This window comes from Drosophila suzukii, chromosome 3 (assembly GCF_043229965.1).
Source record: "Drosophila suzukii chromosome 3, CBGP_Dsuzu_IsoJpt1.0, whole genome shotgun sequence".
Lineage (NCBI taxonomy): Eukaryota > Metazoa > Arthropoda > Insecta > Diptera > Drosophilidae > Drosophila > Drosophila suzukii.
In genome coordinates, this window is record NC_092082.1 from 65,314,817 (window position 1) to 65,341,092 (window position 26,276).

The 26,276-nt window shown below is 43.3% G+C and overlaps 7 protein-coding genes across 10 annotated transcripts; 3 read left to right on the forward strand and 4 right to left on the reverse strand.

Annotated features, from left to right (window-relative positions):
* The first annotated feature begins 501 nt into the window (after positions 1 to 501).
* LOC108017097 (putative Polycomb group protein ASXL2) lies at positions 502 to 3,123 on the forward strand. Of its 2 annotated transcripts, none has more exons than XM_065866667.2 (3): positions 502 to 644; positions 1,719 to 1,759; positions 1,827 to 3,123. In XM_065866667.2, the coding sequence occupies exons 1-3, from the start codon at positions 614 to 616 to the stop codon at positions 2,952 to 2,954; spliced, it is 1,200 nt and encodes a 399-aa protein (XP_065722739.2). In that variant the 5' UTR covers positions 502 to 613; the 3' UTR covers positions 2,955 to 3,123. The 2 variants fall into 2 exon arrangements, with proteins under 2 accessions (XP_065722739.2, XP_036675071.3); XM_036819176.3 differs by having other exon boundaries at positions 503 to 644; positions 1,719 to 1,765.
* Positions 3,124 to 3,303: 180 nt separating this feature from the next.
* On the reverse strand, positions 3,304 to 6,141 carry Noc3 (Nucleolar complex protein 3). The gene is made up of 4 exons (XM_017084076.4): positions 5,993 to 6,141; positions 4,322 to 5,940; positions 3,638 to 4,261; positions 3,304 to 3,580 (listed from the first exon to the last, which is right to left on the reverse strand). Exons 1-4 carry the CDS (start codon positions 5,999 to 6,001, stop codon positions 3,358 to 3,360), a joined length of 2,475 nt encoding a protein of 824 aa, XP_016939565.2. The 5' UTR covers positions 6,002 to 6,141; the 3' UTR covers positions 3,304 to 3,357.
* Positions 6,142 to 6,393: 252 nt separating this feature from the next.
* On the forward strand, positions 6,394 to 7,419 carry LOC108017120 (G patch domain-containing protein 11). Its single transcript, XM_017084081.4, has 2 exons — positions 6,394 to 6,517; positions 6,570 to 7,419. Exons 1-2 carry the CDS (start codon positions 6,471 to 6,473, stop codon positions 7,318 to 7,320), a joined length of 798 nt encoding a protein of 265 aa, XP_016939570.2. The 5' UTR covers positions 6,394 to 6,470; the 3' UTR covers positions 7,321 to 7,419.
* Positions 7,346 to 8,698, reverse strand: LOC108017117 (serine/threonine-protein kinase 16). Its single transcript, XM_017084077.4, has 4 exons — positions 8,508 to 8,698; positions 7,851 to 8,445; positions 7,655 to 7,789; positions 7,346 to 7,598 (listed from the first exon to the last, which is right to left on the reverse strand). The coding sequence occupies exons 1-4, from the start codon at positions 8,615 to 8,617 to the stop codon at positions 7,482 to 7,484; spliced, it is 957 nt and encodes a 318-aa protein (XP_016939566.3). The 5' UTR covers positions 8,618 to 8,698; the 3' UTR covers positions 7,346 to 7,481.
* Positions 8,699 to 8,941: 243 nt separating this feature from the next.
* Dtwd2 (DTW domain containing 2) lies at positions 8,942 to 10,070 on the forward strand. The gene is made up of 2 exons (XM_017084085.4): positions 8,942 to 9,171; positions 9,235 to 10,070. Exons 1-2 carry the CDS (start codon positions 9,092 to 9,094, stop codon positions 9,905 to 9,907), a joined length of 753 nt encoding a protein of 250 aa, XP_016939574.1. The 5' UTR covers positions 8,942 to 9,091; the 3' UTR covers positions 9,908 to 10,070.
* Obp84a (Odorant-binding protein 84a) lies at positions 9,936 to 11,225 on the reverse strand. 2 transcript variants are annotated; one of them, XM_017084087.4, is made up of 5 exons: positions 11,030 to 11,201; positions 10,522 to 10,746; positions 10,389 to 10,453; positions 10,209 to 10,335; positions 9,936 to 10,147 (listed from the first exon to the last, which is right to left on the reverse strand). In XM_017084087.4, exons 1-5 carry the CDS (start codon positions 11,181 to 11,183, stop codon positions 10,053 to 10,055), a joined length of 666 nt encoding a protein of 221 aa, XP_016939576.2. In that variant the 5' UTR covers positions 11,184 to 11,201; the 3' UTR covers positions 9,936 to 10,052. The 2 variants fall into 2 exon arrangements, with proteins under 2 accessions (XP_016939576.2, XP_016939575.1); XM_017084086.4 differs by lacking the exon at positions 10,522 to 10,746 and having other exon boundaries at positions 11,030 to 11,225.
* Positions 11,226 to 11,284: 59 nt separating this feature from the next.
* Positions 11,285 to 26,042, reverse strand: Gld (Glucose dehydrogenase). 2 transcript variants are annotated; one of them, XM_017084121.4, is made up of 4 exons: positions 25,714 to 26,042; positions 16,707 to 16,883; positions 16,516 to 16,636; positions 11,285 to 13,615 (listed from the first exon to the last, which is right to left on the reverse strand). In XM_017084121.4, exons 2-4 carry the CDS (start codon positions 16,872 to 16,874, stop codon positions 12,027 to 12,029), a joined length of 1,878 nt encoding a protein of 625 aa, XP_016939610.3. In that variant the 5' UTR covers positions 16,875 to 16,883; positions 25,714 to 26,042; the 3' UTR covers positions 11,285 to 12,026. The 2 variants fall into 2 exon arrangements, with proteins under 2 accessions (XP_016939610.3, XP_016939611.3); XM_017084122.4 differs by having other exon boundaries at positions 12,066 to 13,615.
* Between the last annotated feature and the right edge of the window lie 234 nt (positions 26,043 to 26,276).

The following is a 26,276-nucleotide window of genomic DNA, read 5'->3' on the forward strand; positions in this document are numbered from 1 at the left end:
GGTCTCAAATAAGTCAACAGGGGTAATCCCAAGAGCCCATCACAGACTGCCTTGACACAAATGGAATGGCTTTTGCGTTTTCCAGCTCTAATATAAATCAATGGTGAGGTCGAACGATCGTGTAATCAACCAATATTTAAATATTTTTGTCATTGCTACTGAATGTATTTACAAGAAAATCAAATTTGCCGCTCTCAAGGACAAGACAAATCGTATTGAAATTACATTGCACTTGAAAAGCCCATAATATTGAATTGATCATCGCGTATACGTAACTTATATTACGTATACGTCATGTAGGGTCGCGCTGATATATGAATTCTGATAACTGGCCGCCGTCCCCGAACAATGGATAATCCAGCGTCATAAATCTGCTAAAGCGCAGGCACAAACGAACTGACGAACTGTCGTCGGTCTTTGGGGCAGCTGCCACATAAATATGGCAAAGATGCCGCATCCAAGTCGGGCTTTCAGTTTGGTATAAATTTCTAACAGCGTTCTAGGTTGGCCTGCAGTTGCTTCTCAAGTTTTGGACAGTTCGCAGGTCGTCGGGCGAGAAGGATTAACAGGACATCTCACTAAAATAGTTCTTTGGATTCCACAGTTCTCCAGCATGATGCAACGCTGCTCGTGCGTCTTGGCAGGTGAGTTGGCCAACAAGTCGGTCTAGCTGACCCAGACCCAACCCACTGCGGCGCGTAACTCAACAGTGACGAGCGATTGGCTGTCCGCCCCATCATTCCCAGCACTATTAGCACTTCCTTTGGAGGGCGTCTGTCTGTCTAACTTTTTGCTGCCTTGCATATTTACGAGGCATGCGTCTTGCCTTCGGCCCACCGGCTGCCGCAATTCTTGGCAGCCAATTGATGTTGCGGTGCGTTATTTCTGCAATTGGCACCGTGGAATTTTGGGTCTAAAAAGATACCAGTGCAGTTGTCTGAAAAACATAATATTCCAAATTTAAAAGAAAATGTCACTTATACATATAGCGACATCAATACTTACAAATATTTCAAATTGTGTAATTGGATAACTTTCAGATGGATAACAAGGATTTCTAATGATTTCTATAAACAAACAAGTAAAAAGACCATTCAACTTTCCAACTTTTGAACATTTTAAAAACTAAAACCATTTGTATTGTGCATTTTAAACTTCGTTTGGCAATTTCATCAGTTTTTGTAACGAAACCATTAAAAATGTATATTGTTTTTTCATAAATCGACATGGATCGATGATGGTTTTTGTTTCCTTTGGCCACGAATATTCATAGGTTTCAAAACTGTAACTATTACCTCTGTCTCCGAACCATTCCAACTCAAAATGCGTTGTATATTGTTGAACGTTGATGCACTAAGAGCAGTACAAACAAGTGGGCCCATTTCGGACAAATACGGTTCGCGAGGAATATTCCAAATGTTTTAGTAAAGAGATCCATTCAAGTTAGACCTAAAACCACGGTGCCCCCAACTTGGGAGTAGGAAGCTGATAAATAAAGATCGCGGTGCAGAACCGTCTAAGTCGCGCTATCAGCGCCCAGAATCGCGACGTACTTGGCCTTAATATGGGCTGCGAAACTTCGCTGCCATCGCCATCGATGGCTTGCAGGGCGTTCATTTCCATTTGGTGCGTCGACGGTTCCACAGCTCGGAGAAGATCTTTGCCAGATTCCACAAACGAATAGAAAGCGTTAATGTTGGCCCGTTTATTAATTCCAGTTCTGGTGCTGCTCTGGAGCGGTGGATTGGCCCAGTTGCAGGTGCAGGTGAGCTCCAAAAACGATCCTGAAAGTGCCCATTCCCAAGACTTAATCCTTTTCTTGACAGGCTCAAAGTGGGTACAACTATGGGCGTCCCGAGGTGTCCAATGTTGGTGGTGCCACTGCTGGAGGTCGTTTAACACCTGGACCGTATCCCACGGCCTCGGCCATTCCACTAACTCCCGCTCCAGCCACCACGGCGTATGGAGCGGGATTGTTTCCCTCGCCTGCCGTTGGATTTACACCCAGTGGTCAGGCCACCACTGCTTTTGGAGCTCCTGCCGTTGTGGGAGGCAGTAACGCCGTCAGCCAGCCGAGGAGAACTTCATCTGGGGGTCTGCCCACCACATCATCTCGCGGTGGACCCTATGGACCACAGACTTCACAGTACGGTAATGCTCCCGGTGGCTCTCCAATCCGAGTTACAAGTGGAACAGGAGACGGCGGGGACTACAACGATGGCGAAGGCGACTACTCGGCCATTCCGGGGGTTCCTGGAGTAGATTACCCCATTTACGCACAGGTGCCGCGCACCAACTTCGATTGCTCGCAACAGCCCCTGCCCGGATACTATGCGGACATCGAGGCGCAGTGCCAGGTCTTCCACATCTGCGCCCTCAACCGGACATACTCCTTCCTCTGTCCCAATGGCACGGTGTTCAGCCAGGAGACACTGGTCTGCGTTTGGTGGAACCAATACGATTGTGTCTCGGCACCCAGCTTATATGCAAATAATGCTTACATCTATGATTACTCTGGAGGAAGTGGCTCCAATCTAGGAACCTCTAGTGCCAATAATGCCTATCGTCCGGCTGCTGCTGCTACCACTGCCTTCGGGGCACCTGTTGCCACGGCCGGAACCCTTCGGGCCACCGGAGTGCCTCAGGTGTCTGGTTACAATTCCGGACGGGGGTCTTATCCTTCGGCCACGCCCACTCCTGCCGCCCAGGCTCAGAGCCCGTATGGCGCTGGTGCCGTTCTTCGACCCGCCATCGTCCCGAGTGCCGGAGCCAATCGGTTGCCGCCGTCTGGAGCTGCTGTCGGTCTGTTGGCCACCGCCGCTGGTTCTCTTCAGGATAACTCGGTGGCTGGCTTCGGTCAACAGCAGCAACCTCAGTTGGTGACAGGTGGCAATCGGGAGTACCTGCCACCGGCCAGCATTGGACAACGGCAGCGTGGAGGAACCTCAGCATAGACATTGAAACCCTGGCGAACCCTGGCACCTGTACCCGGTTTTATGGCATTAGATTTAGCGACCCTAGATTTAGCCTCTTTATAGTATGTTAGGAGCTCCGAACTTAGATCTGTGTAATTAGTTTTAATACCCATTCAATGAAATATACTAAAAATAACTTCTTAAAACAGTCAAATGAAAATTAATAGAAAACGGAAGAGCAATACGTGGCTATAAATTTAATTAAAAGGGCGCAAAAATACCATGAAAAAGATAGTATCTTCTGGGTACATAACTAAAGGTGGTTTCGTATAATGATGATAAAAAATGTCTTTTGATAACTTTGATCTAAAGTATCCTTACCAGAATATAGAATAGTAACTTTTGCTTTTAATTTGTTAAGGTTTCATCTCCACTTTTACCTTTATTGAAGTGCACTAAGAAAATCAATTTGTAATGTACGCTTATCCTTCACTTGTGAAACTTTGGCCTCCCGTAACAGTTTTCCGTACTCCTGCTTGAAGTCCGACCGGATATACAAATGTTTGCCCTTTTTCAGTTTCGGCTGGCCGGCCTTTGGCAGCGGTATCGTTGGATTGAAAGCCATCTGTGTGCTGTCGTATTGCGTGAACAGTTCGTGAGAGGTACTAAAAAAATACATTATTTGTTAGAATCACATCTACAGCCGATATATAATCACTTACAGCTTGCCGATATCCGTGGGCAGGGCTCCCTCGCCTGAAGCTGGAACTCCGTGGGCAATGTGAACGGCCATCTTTCGCACCGTAGGATGATAATGCCGTGCCAGAAGAGCGAGCTCATACAGCGCCGTGCTGGCCGCATTACAGTACTCGGGATCGTCCAGCTCAGGGTCATAACGTCCTGAACCGATGCTAGTATCCGTATCCAGTAGATTGTCGAGCACAGAAGTCAGCTGGAAGGTTTGTTTTATGGTGCCCAGTGTGGCTAAGGTTCCGTTGTGAAGCAAATGCAGACTTCCAGTTAGCAACCGCTTTACGAAGGCCATTAGACGCTGTTGGCTCATATTTCGACGTCGCTTCACCAGCACCTCATCAAGAGTTCGAAGGATAATGGTGAAGTCATCGTGATTCTTGCCCGCCTGCACGGCAAGCATATTCCGGTAAAAGTGCTGATAGAATCTGATAGGATCGATGTTAAGCACTTCACCCTGACCAGAAAGGATGACAAATATGGTCTGAACGCAGTGCAATCGCTCCCGGTAGCCTAGCTCGTCTTGATCCTCCAAAATGCGGTTAAGCACATCGATCAAGTCGGAGAAGAATTCCAAGTTAATGACGTGCGCAAATCTAAAAAAATAATTGTAATTAGAGCAGATTCAAGGAATGAAATGTACAACAATCACTTACTCTGCCAAACCCTCAAGAATGGCACTTAATACGCGCGATGTGGGATCGTTCTTCAGCACGCGGAAATAGATCGTAAACACCATCTTGATGATCTCGGTAAGCTTCTGGTGCTTGTCCTGCTTGTTCTCCTCTGCACGGGTCTCCTCCAGTTCCCTGTTTACCTCGGTCAGCTTTTTCCGCCTCTTCCGCTCTTTCTTGGACAAACTCAACAAGCGTTGACGATGTGACTCTAGCTTCTTTTGCTTTAGCTCGTTCTCCTTCTCTGCATCCAGATTTACGTTTTTGATCTTGAGACCCATCAAACAGGTAATGCACTCCACATGAACATTGTTCTGCTTCGTTTTAATCAGGTGGTTGATGCGTCGCACTATAAAGAGAGTCATCTCCAATCGCTTGTCGTTGGAGAAGACTGAGCGGAAGCATTGATTGACCGCTGTTCGCATCTCCAGATAATTGCAGTTTAGCATGTAGACCAGCAGCTGGGCAATATTTTGGACGTAGTTGAAGTAGGGATGTGCCACCAGCAAGTCACACATGCACTGCACCGCCACGGTGGCCAACTTGATGGTCTGGGGCGTCCTTAGACCGCCTCTCCTGTTCACCTGCGCCGTGATCTGCTCCAGCTTCTGCAGGAACTTCTTGAACTGCTGGAGCAGAGCGTTTTCAAAGGTCACACGGTCCAGAGTGGCCTTGCGCAGCGTCTGCATCTTTGTGTCCACCTGACCCACTCGATACTCGGGCAAAATGTCTTTGAAGATCTCGGTTACAGAAATTATAGCCAGCTTTCTCACGGCCATTAGGTTGGCCTGCCGACTAGCTGGATTGATTTCATCCATGAGTTCGTACAGAGCATGGAAGTTGCGCATTTTATCCTCTGGTTTTTCGAGCAGCCCGGAGCAAATGATTCCAATGCGATACTTTTGGCGCTCAATCTCTTGCTGGCGGGCAATCAGCAGATCCGTGGTGGAGATGAGTTTTTGGACAGGAACTGCGGACGGCGCCTCGACGTCGTTGACCACATCGTCATCGCTGTCCTCGTACTCCGTTTCCCCGTCTTCCTCTTCCTCAGAGTCTTCGTCCTGCTCCTCTTCGTTCTTCTTCTTTTGCTTGGGCTTGGGCAGGTAATCCACCTCTGTGGTGCGGGTGATGATCTGACCATCCCTAGACTTAATGGGCAACAGATCCAGCTTGATTTTCTGCGCCGCCTGCTCCTTTTTGGTGTCCGAGGCGTAAGCCTTTTCCAAGCCGATTGACTGCCCCAGGTCCTCGTCGTGTTCGCCGGTCGGCTTGGCCTTTCGCTTGCGTTTGTTGGCATGTAGCAGGGCAAGATCATCGCCATCCAGCATGTCCGCCACGTTATCCAGCATCTCATCGTCGCCATCCTCGTTGTCGTCCTCGAGAGGATCCAGTCCCAATGAGGCTAGTTTGTTGTGCTTCTTGCGTTGTGCCAAATTGTCGCGCTTTCTCGCCTTCTGGGAGAATATATTCTGGCCCTGTTCGCGTTTGGAACTCAGTTGATCGCGCTTCTGTTTCTGCTTTTGTTGTTGCTGCTTGGACAGCGGTGTTTTCTTTGATTTCAGATGAGCAGCCCGCTTCACCGAGCTGATTTTCACCTTTTTCTAAAGTTAAAAGGGTTGATAAGTGTTTTATAAGCTCATTTCAGTAACTTACCGCACCCATTGCGCCTGTTTTGTTTGATTTTTACTTAAAATTCCCAAATGTTGTCTTCTGAATTTGCCGAGCACATGGGGAGCTAATAGAACTGTCCACTTGCCAGTGAAGAGCAACAGCTGGGTGAGTGCTGGCAACTCTTTTTTTTAATGATTTGAGTGGTATTTTCTACAGTACTTTTTTGTCTTCGCGGTTTGGAAAAAATACTGATGTTTTTAAAGGTGATACATGATCTGTTAACGGATGCTTAGTTTTATTTTAGCATGAACAATGGGTATTTAGAATTTAATTTATTCGCTGTAAATGTATTTAGTCTTATGAGAAACACGCAAAATACAAAAATAGCAACCAGCTAAAATAATGTGCATCTAGCAAATGTAGTGTTTTTGAATTTTCAGAATTATCCATTTTTCGCCGCACCTACCACGGTCATACTGAAAATCAAAGTGTAAACAGAGTTTACCTTTTTAATAAACAAATGTCTGACGAGGAGGAAGATTATATGTCCGATAAGTTCCTGGCTGGGTGAGAAGATACTAACACATTATTAGAACATAACTAACACACTTCCCATTAGCCTGCAAGAAGTGCGGCCCAGCCTGGTGCAAAATCGAGGCAAGAAGCGGCAAATCGAAGTCGAGACCAAAAACGAGGAGCTGAAGAAACGCCAGCGAGAGGCAACATCTGCCGCCGGAAAAGTGGATAATGATCGGCTTCAGCAGTCGCTCAACAAACCCCTCTCTGCCGACAACAAGGGCTTCCAGCTGATGGCCAAAATGGGCTACAAAGCGGGCTCTGGTTTGGGCAAGCAACCGGATGCACGCACGGAACCCGTGGGAATTACCATAAAGAGCGGTCGCGGAGGCCTAGGACGCGAGGCAGCCGTGGCCGAGTTGACCCTTAAAAGGCAGGAAATGCGGAGGGCCCACCTCCTCAGCAAGGCCGGCATCGAATCCGGCGAGGAAATCAGCACTGAGGCTTATAGAAGACGGGCGACCCACAAAGCGGAAGAACGTAAACTGCATTACGACATAAAGAGGTGCCAACAGACCTGCGAATCGTTGGATCTTAAGTCCGGAGTTACAGAACCAGATCTGGACTTTTTTTGGCCACCTAAACCAAAGGAGGAAAACGGATCCGACAGCGAAGAAGAGCCGGAAGAGGAGGAGCCTCCCAAGGAGGAACTATACACTCCATCGGAGCAACTAGAACTCCTCACTGGCTACCTGCGCACCGCATATACCTTCTGCTACTGGTGTGGAACCCACTACGAGGACACCGAAGATCTCGGAAGTAATTGTCCAGGACTCACGCGAGACGATCATTAGGTCCAGTAAATAAAAAAACAAAAACTAGATTAATTACACATAATTTCACAAAATCTGCAGGTTTAAAATTATTTTACAATAATACGTAGTCAAAAAACAGTTAGCGGTGTATCTAGTTCGGTGAAGTGCGTATAGACGCGTTGGAATCCAGTGAGTGGGAGCTACAAGCGACCCTCCAGTTTCTGTATCAGGTCGTGGGTCCTTTCGATGACGCTAAATATAAATGGCCGTTCCATGGGGTCGGTGCGCAGCATGTAGTTGATCAATTCGTGCATGTCCTGGATATAAATTTAAATTAGATTTAATTGTGTTAAGGTAGGAGCTATGATCTTACCTCTGTGTAGATGGAATCCTCTGGAATGTTAACGTGACCGCTGAGAACAGCCAGAGCTACGCTGTCGCCTCGCTCGTAGACGGGATCGTAGGGTGAATTAAAGTAGCACATTGCATATAGAACACAACCAAGACTCTAAAAGAGTGGATTAACTATGTTTAACAAAAAATTTTATGAACCTGGTATATTGTATTACCCAAATATCCGTCCGCTCATCAATGGTGCAGTACGTTTTCACGGTAAATAGCTCTGGAGCCCTGTAGACAATGGAACTCCTCTCCTCGGCCTCGTCCTGCAACCGCTGGGCATCTGCCTGGCCCACAATCTGCAGGCGGGCTTCCGTCATGGAGCCGAGATCCACAATTATGGGCTCAAACGAGTCGGACAGACAGATGTTGGCCGTTTTCAGATCGCGGTGGGCCAGCGGCACCGGCTTGGCCTCGTGAATGGCCTTCAATCCCTCGCAGACGCCCAGGAAGATCTGAAGGATCTGGGCTTCGGGCATGTGGTCCTGTTTGCGAGATCGCAGCTGTAGGTGGTCCGCCAAAGATCCGTGCTTGTAGTAGGGCAGCACGATGTACAAGGTGCTCGTTGTGTTGATGACGATGTCCGCCTGGCCTTTCAGCTCGTAGTCCACCACCCGGATGACGTTCTCCGAGTCGATTTTGCGACAGTTTTCGATTTCCCGCAGCGCTATATTCTGGTCGTCTATGCTGTGGCAGGTGATGCGCTTTATCGCGTAGCTGCGTCGCGTGGAGGCATTTTCCCCAAGGTCGATCAGGCTGAAGCCCCTGCACAGACACCCAGAGATTAGATATTCCGGAGGAGATAGTGGAGCTTATGTGGTACAAACCCAGTGGCCAGCCTTTCGCGGATTGTGTACCGGGATCCGTTGATATTCAGGGTTTCCTTTCGGCAGAAGCAGCCTCGTTTCATGATCAGCGTCCAACCTATGCTCTGCATTTTGCTTAAATTATGCTACGGTCTTTAAAACTTTAAGCCTAACTACTAGTTTAATTCATATACAAAACCTAAATAGAAAACAGAAAGCTGAACTGCAATGTTTATGCGTGGTAGAGCTTACGATGTTTGCTCATCATGAATTGGTAAGTGGATTTGTTTTCTCTAAGAGAAACCTTAGTTATACAAAGACATTATTTCATTTCGTTTTTAATTTTACTAGTTTGTCATAGCATTTATTTTTTAATATATACTTTTTAGTTGTCATACTTTATGTAAAACTAAATTAATTCTCGTTCTCGGCCACCGCATAAACAAAGATTTCCCTGCCCGCTCACAGCTGATTTAAGGACAGGCTCGTTTTGTCTGCCATGTGGCGCCCGGCGTTGCCACCTAGTCACAAATGGTTCTGCGATTGCGAATTTCGTCTTGTGCAGAACATCACTTTGCATTTATTTAATTTAATCAATTACAAGGATGGAGGATGAAGCTTGGCAGGATCTCGTTGGTATCAGCGCCGACCCGCCCGACAGACGCGACAAGTGCGAGAAGTGCAAGTGAGTGGTAAAGCAGGGAATCCTCCACTGAATTCGCAAGTTTTATGATGACATCTTTCACAGACGGCCGGTGGTTGTTTGCTGGTGTCCGGCTCTACCGCATCCGCCGGAAGTGGTGGCTTCGCAGATTGTGATCCTGCAACATCCCGCCGAGGAGAAGAGATCGCTGCGCACAGCTCTGATGCTCCAGCTGGGACTGGAACCCGGAAAATGTGTGGTCTACAAGGGCAAGCGTTTTCCCAACAAAAACCACGCTGACCTGCAGAGTATCCTCGACTCTCCACAGACGCTACTCCTGTATCCCAGCCGAGACTCCGTACCGCTGGAGGAGGTGGACCGCAGCGCTGGTCCCTACACCCTGGTGCTCATCGATGGCACTTGGCCGCAGGCCAAGGCAATCTACGCCAGCAGCCCGGCTCTGCACCGCCTGCGGCAGGTGAAACTCATCGCAGTGGGCATCAGCGACTACATCATCCGCACCCAACCCACCGAGGGCTGCCTCAGCACCCTGGAGACCGCAGCCCAGTGCCTGGCCGTGCTCGAATCCCGGCCAGAGCTGCGACAAACGCTCGTGCGACCGCTGCACACGCTCTGCAAGTTCCAACTGGACAACGGAGCCGTGGAGCACCAGTCGAAGGAGTTCCTGCTTAAAAACAACCAGTACCCCAAACCCATCGGAAAGCGGCTGAGCCGGCTGCTCAGAAACACCACGTGCGATGGCAACGAGGACACGTGATAGAAGGAGTAGAAAAACAGCGGAGGAGTTGCATGTGCCTGCGGTTTATAGCCAACTAGGTGCATTGCTCGTAGCATTTTTGGTTTTGTAACGCTAATATTATAATTTTCTACTGATTAGTCCCAGAGGCTGACTTTGCTGATACTCAAACGGTGGGCTTGTTCCTAGCATCCGTAAGGGCTCTGATGAAGACGCACTTGACGATGGCATAGCCTCGCATGCAGGCATTCGTTTCATCCTCTGGAGATTAGAGATTTTATATGCCTTATGCATTTCAACGCGTCCTGTTTAGAACACTTACTGCCTTCGGCCTCGCAAGCCTCAATGGAATCACCGGTGGCTGGCCAAACATATTTGCGCACCAGATCCGTATTTAACTTATAATCCGTCATCAAACCGGACTTTTCGAAAAAACAGTTGAAATAACACTGCAAGGAAAATGTGAGATAAGGAAGGCAAAGGACCTGCGATAACCACCTACCATGCTGGTTGCTTTATCCTTGTCCTCTGGCAATTCACCCGTGCTATTAAATTGCAACACGTTGGCTGAAAGATATGATCAAAGAAGTCAAGCATTGCCTTCGTTATCCTTTACAATATTTCCCGACACTCACTAGATGACGTTATAAAACTAGCATTGCAGTTCCGATTAACCTCTTCAAAATCTACATAGTCAGCTTCTCTAGGAGCTGGAGTGGTCGTGGATATGTCATCCACATCGCCATCGAAGCTATCATAGTTTATAATGAAAATATCGCCGTTATCCTTTGCATGATCCTGAAGAGCCCTGGCGCAATTCAGACTCAGGCTCAGAAAAGCAACGACAGCACAAGTTAGAACTAACCCGGAATACATTTTGATCTAGCGGAATGCCTAATGGGCTTTACTGGCTTCCCTTTTATAGTTTGCTGATATTCTCGTGTATAATAAGCTTTGATCGTGCCATGCACAGTTAGAATAATTCGAAATTTCACTTCCGGAAATTGATTACCAATAAATTGGCCTTTGAATAAACTTTGCACAAAAGAAACTAATATTTTCAGTGATTGATCAATTACAGATAATTTTTTTTAGCAAACTAAACTGGATAACTATAGGGAGTTAATATAGCAATCCACTTACCATATGGAATCATGTTCTCGTCCGCACAGGCAACGCGAGCCGTGTAGAACATGGAGTGCATTTGCATCTGCACTTCCGGATCATCGGGTACGATGTCCTGAGCAGCTACCCAAACCAGACACAGAACTCCGATCAGATATAACGATCGAAACATTTTGCAAGACTGACTGGTAAGAGGAATTTTGGGCTACTATTTATACTGATTATCGCTGATCGTGCGCTAAATGTTGACAAATTCATGAGATCGTTTGATAGTTAAACTAAATTGTTGCACTTTAATCGAACAATAAATACATGCAATTTACGCGTATACAGAAATATAGGACATCATTCATCCATGCAATTGCAAAATGAACGATAAACGAAATTTACATTGTCAATGGGTCAGAAGAGTTATATAGATTAAATGTAGTTGTTTAAGACCGACGAACGACACGCAAAATATACATGTTCAATGGGTCCACATCGATTACGTATGTAGTTTAAGTGTAGTTTTAATTGGTCAACTTAACGTTCATTACAAAGCGAACATTAAACGAAATGTATATGGTCAAACTTCTCCAACTCAAACTGTGCTAAATGATTCAAAGTTAATTAAAAAATGTACATTTTATAGGCAAATTAAATGTTTTTAATAAAACTAAATTTGCTTTTTTTAAGATTAAAAAAAAAATACCAAAGCAAGAAACATAAACATTTCAAGTTTTATCGAGCCTAAATTGTTAATTGTAGTAAAATGTGCAGTTGAAGAAGTTCGACTATATATTCAGTGGGTCACAGTAGTTAGTTTAAGAGTAGTCTGTTATCTTATAGAGAACATTAATGGAGATTGCGCAACGCGGTGTGCCTAGAGTGAGAAGCCTTCGGATGGGATTGGATCGGATTAAATTAGATTAGACCAAGGTAGTACATAGAAAGGTTTAGTTTTGCATCTGAGGGGCCTTAATAATAATTTCGCTTAAATTTTTACTTGCAGTAATTTTCGCTCGGATTCTGATTAAATTACTCTATGCAACGTCCACGTCGCATCCACGCGTCAGACCTTGGCGCCCCAGGCCCTCTTCAGGAGGTAGGCGCCCTTCTCGGCGATCATCACTGCGGGTGCATGGGTGTTCCCTGCGGTGACCTTGGGCATTATGCTGGTGTCCATCACGCGCAGTCCTCGAATGCCATGGACCCTCAGCTCGTGGTTCACCACTGCCATGGGATCGTGGCTGGGACCCATTTTGCAGGAACCCGCCTGGTGATTCTCCGGACCCGTATTCTGCCTCACAGCGCACTCCCAGTAGGCATCGCTACCGAAGGCGGGCGCCTCGCATCCCTTGACCACCGTCTTGTCCAGTCGCATGCCGTACTGCTGCAGCGGCGTCGTTTGCGACAACTTAATGGCGAACTTAATGCCCTCCACCAGGGTCTTCACATCGCGCTCGTCGGTCAGGTAGTTGGCCACAATACGCGGCGGATCCAGAGGGTCGGCGGACTTTAGGCCAATAAATCCACGGGAACGGGGATTCAGAACTGCTGGGAAGATCTGTATGGACCGGGAGTTGTTCGAGAGCAACTCGCCCACCTGTCCTGTACGAGCACAACTGGCCAGGTAGCCGCCAAAGTAGAGCTGCAGATCGGGAAGATCCGGCCTATCCGCCCAGCGAGTGGCCAGCTTTCCGGTCACATCAGAAATTCCTGTGCCGGACATGAGACCATCGCGGAAGAGCAAGTACTCCATGGCCGTGGCCCAGTTAAGTGGTGCCGTATCCGCATCGTCGATGAAGAAGTTCGTAAAGTAGGCCACGTGGTTGTGCAGGTTCTTGCCCACACCTGGAAGATGGTGCACGGTCCTCACATTCACCTGCTGCAGTTCGTCCTTGGGACCCACACCACTTAGAAGCAGGATCTGAGGAGAGTTAACAGCTCCAGCACTCAAAATCACCTCTTTCTTAACCAGAATTTTACGCATGCTGCCGAACTGGTCACTAACTTCCACTCCCAAAACATTCTTTGTGTGCGGATGGATGAGGATCTTGGTGGCCGTGGTGTTCAGCAGGATGTGCAGGTTGTTGCGCATGCGTGCTGGTCGCAGGAAAGCCCTAGCTGAGCTGTATCTGATGCCATTACGGGCCGTCATCTGGGCAATCATGAACCCGGTGGAGTTCTGACCATTGAGATCCTGCACAGAGAAGCCCATCTCCTCGCCGGCCTTAAGAATGGCGTAGGACAGAGGTGGATTGTAGGGAAACTTGCCTACGGGCAACAGGCCGCCCTTGGCGTGGTAATCCGTGCCCACGTCATTTAGTTCCTGGTTATCCTCCGACTTCTTGAAGAACGGAAGCACGTCGTTGTAGGCCCAGCCGGGATTTCCTTGGGCTGCCCAGTCGTCGTAGTCCTCGCGGTTGCCACGGATGTACATCATGCCGTTCATCACCGACGTTCCACCAAGGACCTTGCCACGCGGCCAGTAGCAGCGCTGCTCCATCGAGGACAGACAGGCCATCCGCTCCGGTTCCGTGTTGTAGCGGTAGTCTATGTCGCTGCCAATGAAGTTGAGGAACATCGAGGGGATCTGGGCTCCCACAGGTTCATCGCCACCTGGAAAAGTAAGATGATATCGTAAGTATACGAAGTGCCTTTTGAAGATAACATTTTCGGTAATATATTATTCATAACCCGCGATTTGCATATATGTAATCATCCTTAATATTGCTTTTTAATTCGCATTATTGGTTTTAAGTTGTTAGCTTGCATTCAAATATTAAGAATCCGACTGTTTGCAAAATCAGAGGTCTACTGACGAGTCTCAAGTGATCAGCCGATATATTAATTAATAAAGGTTAACGGGTCGAATTTACATTTACATTATATTTTTAGCATAATAGTCTCTCTTAGAATCGAAATTTGTATGTCCATATTTCTTATTTTTATCTTACGATACGAACTTCTATGCATTGATATTTCTTAAGCAAGTTATAAACATTTGATGGCCATCAGAAAAATTTGTATTTATGCCGACAACTTAGATTTCATCTTCAGAACATAAAATCCATCCATCCATAGAATATTGTTGCGAGATAATTTATTTATAAATTTAATTTCCATAATTACTTGAACCAACCGAAACAGTTTTATAATATTAAATAATTAAATCCCATCAGTAGGAAGTTGCAAAATTTGTCGAATTTAAATGCTAAATTCCTACCGAATAAGGTAATAGATATGCACCTATCCACCAACACCGAGATACTTCGAATAACTGGTCGTGAGTCTTGATTAATAGACCCTAACTGCCCATTAAGAAGCAGTACAAACAAACTCCGATTCAACCTTCAGCTCTTGGGTGGGCAGCCCCATTTGGGTTTGGGACACTTGAGGCACGCTTTTGCTTAACCCATGGCAATCCATTATAATTAGTATATTGGCTCAATCAGCGTTCTAGAATTTCCGTTGCGCTGAGCCCACGACTCTAGTTAATTAAATCGATTCAAGTGGAATCTTTGATTGCTAACCATAGCGTGGGAGCCGAAAAATTTGACCGCAAAATCCTGAAGTAATAATTTAACTTGGAATTTCAACAAAGGAAAATTAAACAAAATAGCCAAAATTAAGAAAGAAATACAAATACCGGTGATACTCTGATTCATTGAGTACCAGTGTTATATATGTTCCCCAAATTGTTAATAACTTGTTCTGCGGCAGGTCCTAACATATGTCTGTGTCTCGCAAAAAAAAAACAAATGCTTTGTTTGGTGTTTACGCGACGGGATCAGGGAGAACAATTAACACCGGGAATACGCATTCTAATTAGCTTAGAATAAAGGCTTTAGCAAATAAACAAGTTGCAGTCTGGACCAAGTTCAACAACTTTTCATAAATATAAACCACATAACTCTGCCAAAAATATTCGAGTTTGTTATGAGCGCATGATATCTCCAAGTGTGGCATATGATTTGCGGTGACATTAAGTACACACTGGAATATAGTTTAAACAACCCGGTTCTAGCTCATATTTAAAACACGTGCTGGGCGAAAAGTGTAGCCATTAACCCGAGGCGAGGTCATTCCCGGGGTCAGTGTGCCAGGCACCGGGTCGACTTCTTCAATCAAAGAACCTTTTTAATCTTTTTTCCGGCATGCTTTTGGCATTGACTAAATTTGACGAGTTGCATGTCTAATGTCAAGCAAGAATTAAGCTTCTGCGGCTTAGTCGAAACAAAAGCCACTTTAGCCGGGAGTTATCTGCTTATAGTGATATGGTCGGTCGTATAATAAGCCTGGTAATGGCCACTACTAATTGCACTTCAGCCCCAGGCATTGTATTATAATTAACGCCAACGCATTGACAACTTTGAATGTGTTTCTCTTCTGCGTTTTTCGGCTCGTAATTAGTGTAATTAGTGACGAGGCGTAAAAATTGTCGCCATAAAAACAATTACTTTGCGCAAAAATTGGAAAACTAAGGGAGACCCACAAAGTAAGCCAAGCAGAGCCGAGAATGCTGATAGGGCAGTTTTAATGGAGCCATTAGAATGCTTTCCCAGGCCTGAAGATATTTCAAGTGATTTTCCGAACGCTTTGTTGTCTTATTAAGACATTAGTGTTAGACGAGTCAAACTTATGATTAATGACGTTTTGCTTTTGCTTTAGGAAAGATGAGAGATGCCTTAACATCTTACTTGTTAATATGCTTCAATTAAGTTGAGTATGGTCTAGATAAAATATTTAGAGTATCTAATTTTTGCAATTATATTATAAGCAGTTTAAGTAGGTTAATATTTTAGCTATATGTTTGAAATATATATTTAATACGTGAACTCAGCTGGTCTAATTGATATTTGGCATTATATTACCTGGTTACTGGGCTATAAACAAAAAACCCGTGCTTCACAAAGTACGATACGATAAAATTAAAATTATGCAGTGCTAAAAAGCCTTTTAGCCGAGTTTGCCGCATATTTGCTTCTAATTAAGGCAAAGTGAATGCACTGCATTGAACATCGGCACCGATAATTAGAATCAAATACATTCGCAAGACACCTACATGCGCTGAAAAAGATTCACGTGTGGTGCCTGAATCGTTATTCATTCATAAAAAAGGCTGTGAGCAACAACAATTATTGAATGCAGAAAACCAAGTCAAGCGAATCGAAAAGGAAAAAAATTTACAGACTTTGTAAGCGGGCTAACAGCTCGAAGCGGAGCCAAATCCTATAAAGAGGAAAGATATTTGCATGGGCCAAGATTGCCTTCGGGCCGAGGTGGCAGCTCGTTTAGTTTACATAATGCTCGCGGCAGTTGCGGTTGCTTCTTTGCCGCCGAGTCTTGCCCAAGTGGCATTAGAGTTGCTGCCATTGTTGCAGTTGTTGCCGCTGTTAAGCTTCAATTACTTCTAAACAAATGCCACATAACGCGCCTCTAATTGCCCGTGAGCAGCGTGAGTTTATGTTGTTGGAAATGCCTATGTGTGTATGAGTTGCTGGGGCAACATCCCTTACCGGCTTCGATCAGCAACACCTTCCATTGGGGCACCTCGGACAGTCGTGAGGCAACCACAGAGCCCGCTGAGCCGCCACCAATGACAATGAAATCGTACTCGTAGTCCGGCTCCGATCGAAACTGTAAAGTAATGGAAACGGTATGTGATATTGATAGCCACTCTTTGTGGCCGTAAGTATTTATCACTTACCCTTGAGCTTGCCCGTCCGCAGGGATCCTCCAGATCACACTGGGAACGGATAAAGACCTCCAGAAGACCCATGAACAGCATGAAGGCACTTCCACCACATGTGGAGGCGAGGGTGGGTCCAGTGGGCACGCCCACCAAACAATCGCAGGCTGAGGGGCTGGCGGACATGTTGATAGACTAAAAAATTGGAAAGAAGTTTAATTTACCATTGATCTTCATGAAAATACAACTAAGTATTTAACTATGTATGTACTAACATTTTAATGTTGTGGTACTAAAAAATTCAAGTTAAATGAATATAGAAGTACATTATGTATTTATTGGTAAAGATACCTAGTAATTTTATAAAATGATTTAACCATTTGTTTTCTTTAAATGTTTTCATAATTTAACTATTGTGGTCAACATAAATTAGGTGACAGAACGAAAGACTTAGAACACGAACTTTCAACATAAAAATGTTTCTCACTAAAATGGTGAAAATGATGAAAAAATGTAGAATCTTCATCAATAATATAACAAGTTCGTGTTCCAAGTCTTTCGATTTCTCGAAAATGTTGATTAATGAATCATACTAAAATGTACATGACAAAGGAATCGTAATATAATTATCAATTTGATCGCGAAATATTTTTCCAATGTACAAATAATGGCATTAATTATCTATTTGCTCATATAATTTGTAAATTTCCAGTTGATTAAACGCAATGCCATAGGGCAAAGTCATAAAATTTTTGAAAACCGCAACATGAACTTCTGTTTAACCTTGCCCACTGAGACAAAGACTGAAAATGATCAAAGTAATGCTCCAGCAACAGTACTGTAATTAATAAGAGTACCCACCGAGACAATGGGCGTCGTCGTCCGTCTCAATGCACACCGAAAAGCGGCTCAAAAAAGCAAGCCCAAATGAAATTGAAATCAAAAAGATACTTTTTATTTCTTGGCCATTTGGCAAACAAACAGCAACTGCCGCCAGCATTGGCAATTACCGAAAGGCCAAACAGACAGCGAACAGACAGAAGTCATAGCTCATCATCCGAGCCCGGCTTTGTTCATTCAGAGGCTGCTTCTGCTGCATAGTTTCACATGACCTTAGCCCCAAGCGGCCAAAAATGTCTGGCTGGCTTCACTTTTCTTTCCTATTTGAAATTTCGAAATTGCCGCTTGCTCTGTGCCTAAAACAGAAGCAATGAGACTGGATGGGATTACGGTAGCCAGCGACGGTTGAGTAATGTGCAATATAATTATGTCATTTGTTCGTCTCGTTGGTGGTCAATTAATGACCGCCGGGGTTGGACAGATTGACTTTGGACACCAGAGTGATTCCGAAGGCGGGAAAACGTGATCCGTTCTAGGCTCCTTTTATGGGAATGAGAAATGTTAATTGTTTGCCTCTAACATTGCTCTTCACACTCCTTTTTGGGCGGTTCATTAGCGCCCAAAATAAAACCGATACCAAACCGAACCAATCCCCGAAATCAGTGCATTTTTGGAAGATGCTGACAACGCTTTTGACCTCAATTAACTCGAACAGCTTGAAGCAATCAAATTGCAATTTGTATCCATCCAAAAACAGAAAACCGAAAACAAAGCAAAAAGGTAATTGAAACAGAAACAGAAACCGAGAGTGAAACAAGAGAATCACCTAAGCGGAGCTCGAGAAGATCAAGCAATTGCTACAGTTCGTCCGTTTTTTCGGTTTTGGGTGCCACAATGGAGCTCGCATCTGACATTTGGAACACGATTTTTCATTCATTTCAATTGCATTTTGGTGTCTTTCGCTTTTAAAGTTGAAGGATGCCACGAAAGTGAATCGGAGCTTGGGCAAAGGCAGCGAAAAATAAAAACAGAGCCACAACAAATTCGGAGAACATACGCAACTCAAGCGAGCGTGGAAAATCGAAAAGAGAGGCGGTTGACCTCGCAGCCAGTTTTCCAGCAGGCTCGTAAAAGCCAGGTAACAAAAGTGGCAACAGGCGAACTTCAAACGCCAAGAAAAACGCGTGCAAAGTCGTGCAGCGCTCAGAAAATTAAAAGTTGTTCGGGCAAGTTTTGCGTTGCAAACGGATTTTGGTCCACTTCTGCGTGGCTCATGGTAATTTGTGGGAAAATCCTAGGGATACGAAATCGGGAGTACGGCAATTTGCAATGTTTTCCTAAGCTTGTTCGTTTGATTTATTGATAATCGTTTATAGAGACAATATGCAAGAAAGAAAAAAATTTTATATAATTACTGAAACTCAAGATCGTTTTATGTATTCTGGAAATTGCTAAAATTAAAAAACAAGAACCATTATTTTTTCTTTACTACAATTCTTTAAACTGTGGTCAAGAAAACAAGGAAATGCCACCTACTTTATGGTTACCTTATAAATAAAAATTGGGTCACTATTTTAATGGTGAGAATATAGTACGTTGAAAATTACATAATCAGCTAACGACATTTTTTCTTGTTATCATCTGATTGTTAACACTTCCTGCGTAACCTATCTGACAAGATTATCAATGGAGTTGTCATAATTACAGCTTGTTTTTATATACACCTTTATCGGATGTAAAGCGTGGTGCATAATATCTTGTGCACTGAAGCAAACCGAGTGTCGATTAAAGCCGACTCGAGTTGCAGTTGTCTGCTTGTGGTTTGTTTTGTACTCGTACGATAACTTCATTGATATAGCTTGGCATTGTCTTCATTGCTACGTTTGAAGGTTTCTTTGAGCTGTCAGTCAGTCAGTCAGTTAGTCAATCAGGCAGTCAGTCAGTGTGAACAATACCGCTGATAGAGGCTTGGTTTTGGGCCTTGTTATACAGTTATCTCGGTGTTGCTTCTGCCATATGTTTAGGTTAAGGCATGGTTTTTCGGGTGCTTATTAATGTGGGAACCGCGCATTTTTTAGAATAATAATCATAAAGTAATGCAATTTATGCGTGCCACTACAAAGGCGCCAGATAAAGCCATGTGACTTTGACTGAATTGTGTAAGGTCCACCTTTGGGAGGGGTGGGATCTGATCTGGTCTTTGTCAGAAGATTGGAGGAGCGAATTTTTAATAACTTATAAGTTTTCAAAATCATTCCGGAAATCCTAAACTTTCCAAAAATGTTGATGACGAAAAATTTTAGATTTTTACTCAGTTTTATTATTAACATTTTCCTTTTACACATTTGACAATCTCTGTGTCTAAAAACTAAGTAAATTAAGCCAAATGCAAGAACTGTCTCAAAGCTTTTAAAGAATGTCATTTGCCGTAGTAATCACTTCATCCAATTGCGGCTTGAAAGCCAATAAACCATTCAAATAAATTTCAAAAATTTCACATCGATTTTAAGTCAATTTAAGCCAGCAATTTCAAACTTCCCCGGCTGGTAGATAAAGAGCATAATAAGCGACTAAAAACCATAACAAATTTAATGCTCAACACATTGCGGCAAATTGGAGTCATTAATTTGGCCAATGGACCTCCAACTTTGAGCGGGAACGAGTTTGCTTTTGATTTCGCGGTTTTACTTCTTTGCTCGATATCAAAAACTAACGGTAAACGCGCTAAAGAAGAGGCATACGAAAAAAACAGAGACACAGATAAAATAAAAACGAACCATAAAGTTTTTCACGTTCGGGCGTAAAATTGACAGGCGGCACCAAGCTGGCAAGGTGTATGAATAATTTAAAGAAAAGCACGATAAACGCAAAATGGCAAAAAGCCAGTTGAAATAGATTTGGAAAAAGTTAATAAATAAAGCTGAAGTTATAGGGGGTCGGGGGGATCTGGCCAAGAGCGAGGCCATAAATTAACGCCGGCATCGCGGTCTGCAGAGGATAACGAGCCGGCAAACCAAACATTGCCCCCGGGATCCCCCGCATCGATATTACGCAGCCATCTCCGGCTGTTTTGGCCATTAGAAATTGGCCAAGAAACTAGCGAGTGTGGCAAACTAAAGCAACGGCAACTGGATCTGGAAGTGGGGCTAAGGCTGGAAACGGCAACCTGCAACCTGCGACTGCAACGGCAACTAGCAACTAGCAACTGGCGGCAATTGCATTCGCAGCCAAACTGGAGGAAACTGCAGCGCAATGTCTGGCCAACTTGGCCAATGTCTGACTCAAAGTCTGAGTGGCCGTTGTTGTTGCCGGTCTCATGGCTCTTTGGCCATCTCTTGACTTCCTATTTTCACTTTCATTCGTCATGCGCGTGGCGGCAAATAGAAATGCAACAACACGGCGTCAGACTGCAAAGCCACTTTGCTCTTTTCATGCCCTGTGATTCAATACCCTTCTATGGGCGATGTAAGTTAGGCCGAAGTACTAGAATGCATATAAAACGCCTTGCTTTGGCCGAAAAATTATCATTATTTTTACAAAGTTTTATAAAAATACAAAATATTTTTATCAAATTAACAATCCAGGAAAGTGTAAGAGGCAAAATTGAAATTTACGGAATTTTATAAAAATATAAAATATTGGATATCCACTTATAAAAATAGTAATTATATTATTATTGTCAAATTAACAACGTAAGAAAATGTAAAAAGCAAAATTGGAATTGTATTTGATCAAAATCCAAGTGGAAAATCATTTATCTTTAATATTTTAAGAAAGTATCTTTTTAACAACTGTATATTTTATTATAAGTGTAACAAAAAGAATCACTAGAAGTCACGTTCAATTTTTTAATAGTTTACAATTCTTTTAAATGTTACGAAATGGTTCGGAATTTTAAATATTCAACTAAAATACATGCATTCTAAGACTTCAAGATGAAATCCTAACTATTAAAAAACCTCTCTAAAAGTTGCTTAGTTAGGGTGCTAGGAATGTCGCTATATAACCCTAAAATTGCAAATGTTTTTTCACTTTTTTCTTGCAACTTTTGCGTACTATGTTGTGTTTATTTGCCTCCGCTTGTGCCCCAGTCAGTTGTCAACGCGACATCAACAATGTGCGAATGTTTTGTGTGAGAATTCGCTGGCAGTTGTTGGTCGCTGTTGTTTTTGTTTCCACCTTGTCATGCTTCATCACGTAATTGTTAAATGTTAGTAGGCAATATTTAGTTAATGCACTTCTGCTGACGCCGGTCAGGTTAACGGATTGACGTGTTTGCTATGGAAAAGATGCCAGGCATCTGTTGGCTAACTATCTACTTAAAGATTCTTTTATCGCTAGCAGCTCCGGATTTCCCCTGGAAATTCCGCAGTTTATGGTTTACAGGCTTAAAACAATCGTTTGCCTTTCGTTGGTATTGATTAAAATCTATAAGGCATCGGCTTATAACAATAAAATCGGAACTCGTGTACATCTGCATGATAGATAATTGCAGTTTTATTTGCTTTCTGTTGTTATTATTTCCAGAGAACTGCACAGTATAATGCATTGAGATGGCATTGACCGGCACGACTGACAATGGATTTTTCCACCAGAAACAGAAACGGAAATACCACACAAAACCTATAAATTTCCCATTTTTCTTCAAGTTTCGGTAGAAAGCCGAACAAAAAGCGTTTTACATAATTTATTTAAATTTTGTTTTTCGGCCGCCCGGGCTATTGTTGCACGAACTACGTGATTGAATATTTACAACATTTTGTTGCATTTCGCTGGGCAAAAGTTGCGGCAACTGCATGTAATACCCTTGGCGTTGCCAATTACGTGGCACTCGTACTGTTCGTACAGTTCGTACTCGTACAATTAAGCTCCGAGTGAAATTCTGCAATTGCGCGGCGCATCATTCCGGCGATTGTCAAAGACCCCAGATGAGAGTCTTGATTGATCGCTGGTTACGTGCTGGATAAGGCAAAAAAGCCGCAGCCACATCAGCCGCATCCACATCTATTCGGCGGCCCGAGGCGGATGCAAAAAAAAGAAGTAAAAATATAAGGTGGCCAGCTCGGCTCCGAACCGCGTTGTTTCAGGAGCTGCCTGTCAACTGGGTTGCCATTTCATGAGTTCGGTTTCGGGGCCCGCAGACAGTAACAACACTTTTAGTTTCATTGCTAAATGAGTGAATTTGTTAACAGGGTTGTGCTGTAATTGAAGTTTTTCCCGGATTTCTCACGCTTGTCGCTAGGATAAGATCTTGTAAGCCGCCCAGGGCACAGCGCTTGTCGATAATGACCTGATACTTGGGTTAAGAAATCCCTAAAGAAGAAATAACTCTGCCACAGCTATGCTATTAATTTTTGTAGTTCAGAGGAATCTGAAAAATATTACACTCTTTATGCAATCTAATAATAAGGGAATGCACTTTGAAATGTAATAGTCATGACGAGGACGTTGAAATATTGCCCCTAAAAACGAATCCCAAAAATTCAAAGTTATTACAAAAATGCACCAAAAGCACCAAATAAAGCCAAACAACTTCCACTTTTCTCCCAAACAATTCAACAAATTATAAGTAATTCCATAACAAGCGTGCTCATGCATTAATGCCTGAACCCATTAAAAAAGACTTCGCTTGTGAATTTCTTTATTTGCTTATCGGATTTGGTGTTCGTTACAGGGTCTTTGAATTTCGCTTGTTTTCTTCTGTTTTTCTTTTGTTGACAAGAGGAAATTAAAGAAGGTGGCGATGACCTATCACTTTTTATTCAGGGCAAGCACAAAAATACAAATCTTCTGAGACTTCCAAAAACAATCCTTAGCTTTTCTTAGAAACATAAGATCGTACAGCTTAAAACATTAAATTTTTCCCACCGTATATTCAATGATTTCTTAAAACGCTAATTCGAAAAAACCAATCCCCAACTTGTCACTAATTTGCAGATAGCAAAGCTATCTATTCCACTTTTCAATATTTTTTTTATATGATAATTCCAAAAAAACCAATGCTCAACTCTTCATAAAAATTTAAGATCATACAACACAAAATACAATTTGTGTCGAAAAAAAGCAATCCAATCTATTCCATTTTTCCCAGTGCATAATCAATCTTTTCTCAATATGCTAATTCCGCTTCCCAGAAAAATTCCCCGAAAAGCATTCAAAATTTGTCCCATTTTGCGACTTGTGTTGGCCCACGTCGTGGCTGCTTTGGCCTGGCAATGTGCCATAACGAATTGTAAACAAATAAAGCCAGCCATTTAAATGGCAAAGGCAAAGACTTCAGGAACGGGGGGCACATGCTGCAGATACATTGAATGGTCGAATTGAATGGACGAATGCCAAAATGCCCAAAAGGGGAGCAGGCATTCGCGAGGCGAACACACAACAGGCAGCCAAAGTCAATCGATGTCTCTGAAGAGGAGTAACAAAAGACAAGCAACAGGCTTGGCAAACTTTAGATGGTTTTTCGAGTTTTCTCTCACTTTTTGGGCCCAGCAAATGTTGGCAGCAGATAAAGCGGCGACAGCACGCTTCCAAAACATGGAGACATACAAATTTTTATCTGCCGCTGACATTTGAACATGACTTTAAAAAATCTACGGGACTTGTGTGTGCAAACAGTTTTTGTGTGTGGCCTCTTTGAAGTTTTTGGCCAACAACTACAGAAAAGAAAGCTAAGCGTGGGTGTCATTCGGTCAAAGCACCCTGATCCATGTTCACTTAATCCCATTGCCCCCAACGATCCCCGATTCCCCTAGATACCGAACCTTTTTTATATTCGCCGGCCACTGTTTGCCCTCAATAAAATTTGATGGATCATCGCCGCCTACTTTTATCTGCTCTCGCCAATAAAAAGAAGTACAGAAGGAAACAGGCAAAATTTAAAGGCCCTAAAACGAACATCAAATCCGATATGCAAATCAAGAAATTATCTTTGCAAGCGAACTCTTTTTAATGGGTTCAGGCGTAAATGTGTGAGCACGCTTTTTTGGAATTACTTGTAATTCGTTGAATTGTTTGGGAGAAAAGTGGAAGTTGTTTGGCTTTTTGTCTTAACGCTTTTGGTGAATACTTGGTAACAACTTTACATTTTTGGGAATCACTTTTGGGTGCAATATTTTGGCGGCCTCGTCATGACTTATAAATTTCAATATGTTTACTTTCATGATTAGATTGCATAAAAAGCGCTTTATTTTTTACAAATTCCGCTTGGCTTTAAAATTTGTGTTCAATGCATTTAATAAGAAATATTTTGTTGTTCGCTTTGCCCTAAGGTGTTACCAAGTTTTTGGGGAATTCGGTTTTTGTATGACTAATCTTTGATTATGTTAATTTCTATAAATGGGTTAATGAATTGGGAATTCTGTGAATATTATTGGGAATCACTTTTAAACACCTTTAATCAAATTTCATATTCTCTTGTTTAAATAATATGTATTAAATGATAAAAAGTTCATTTAAAAATCCATTAACTTTAATTTATTTCAAAATGTGAGCTTGTTAGCTTGGTGATTTCCTCTTCTGTCTGAAAAGCATACTTAGCACCTAACGGATATTTCCATTCAATTCGGATGCAAAGACGAAATGTGCTCACCATAAATAAGCTCAAGTATTATGTCTTTTACAATACCACCCGTTTCCGTTGAAACGAGGTGGCGGCTAATAAGCGATGGAATTGAGGGAGAAACCGGGTTAATTTCCTATTACAGTAATGGACGTTTAATGAACTGGCATCGTATAACACCTTAATGTGAGTACTTTTTCAGACGAATAGTACACCGTGTAATTGAGCACAAAATCGAACACGTTAGTGGTCAAAAGGCAGACAATGGGTGACCGTTTTGATGTGTGTGGAAAAAGAAATATAAACCAGTAAATAAAATCAGAAACGTGTCTAGAGCACAAATCGTGAGGTATGCCTTGTTGTGGGCCAGAAAAACAAACGAATCGAATTGGAGCTATTGCAAAAAAGTGCAGTACAATTTATCGCCGTGAGCCATCAGAAGACCAAACAAAGTTCCGTTTCTTGGGCTTATGACAATGGCAAATTTCCAGCAGACTTCGGGCCCCAAAGCTGGCCAAATCTGTTGAGCTTCCTCAATGCCAGAAACGGACATGGCGAATTTTTGGGTTGTGAAAACCGAAAAGCCAGAAAATAATAGAAATAAAAGCAATTGCATCAACTTACGATCGTAGAGTCCAGTTGTTTGGTGTCTGGTTTCCTTTTACGCTTTAAATATTGAATTAATTATTTACTCCTTATTGAAAATGCCTCGAGGTAAATTGCTCAATGGCCCGAAGAAGATAAAAACCTGTGTGCTATTTGGCTTAAACGTTTTCTTTAGCAGCTTTTATTGAACACAAAAAACACAAACTGCGGCTTTCAATGGTTTTTAGTCACTGCCTTCTAGGGTTTTTGTTAGTTACCCTCTGAGCACTGCACTTAGATGGGGTTTCTGGTGGGTCTATTAACTTGTTCGAACTGCGCGCAGACGCAGAGCGTTACCGACTCAGCTTCAGGCCAACAGGCGCGAGTCTTTTTAAACTGGCCGAAAGCTTCAACTTGACGAAAGACAGCTTTAAGCTGGTCAGAAAGTTGGCGCTCTCGGAAACTTGGCCCAAACCTGAAGCTTTTAGGTGTAGGAAACCAGTGGGGTAAGTAGTTGGTATAATTTTTAACGAAAGGGATTTGTGGGCTCTTAAAAATGATTATTAATTTTAAATATTTAAGTATAACTTATATTTATTTTG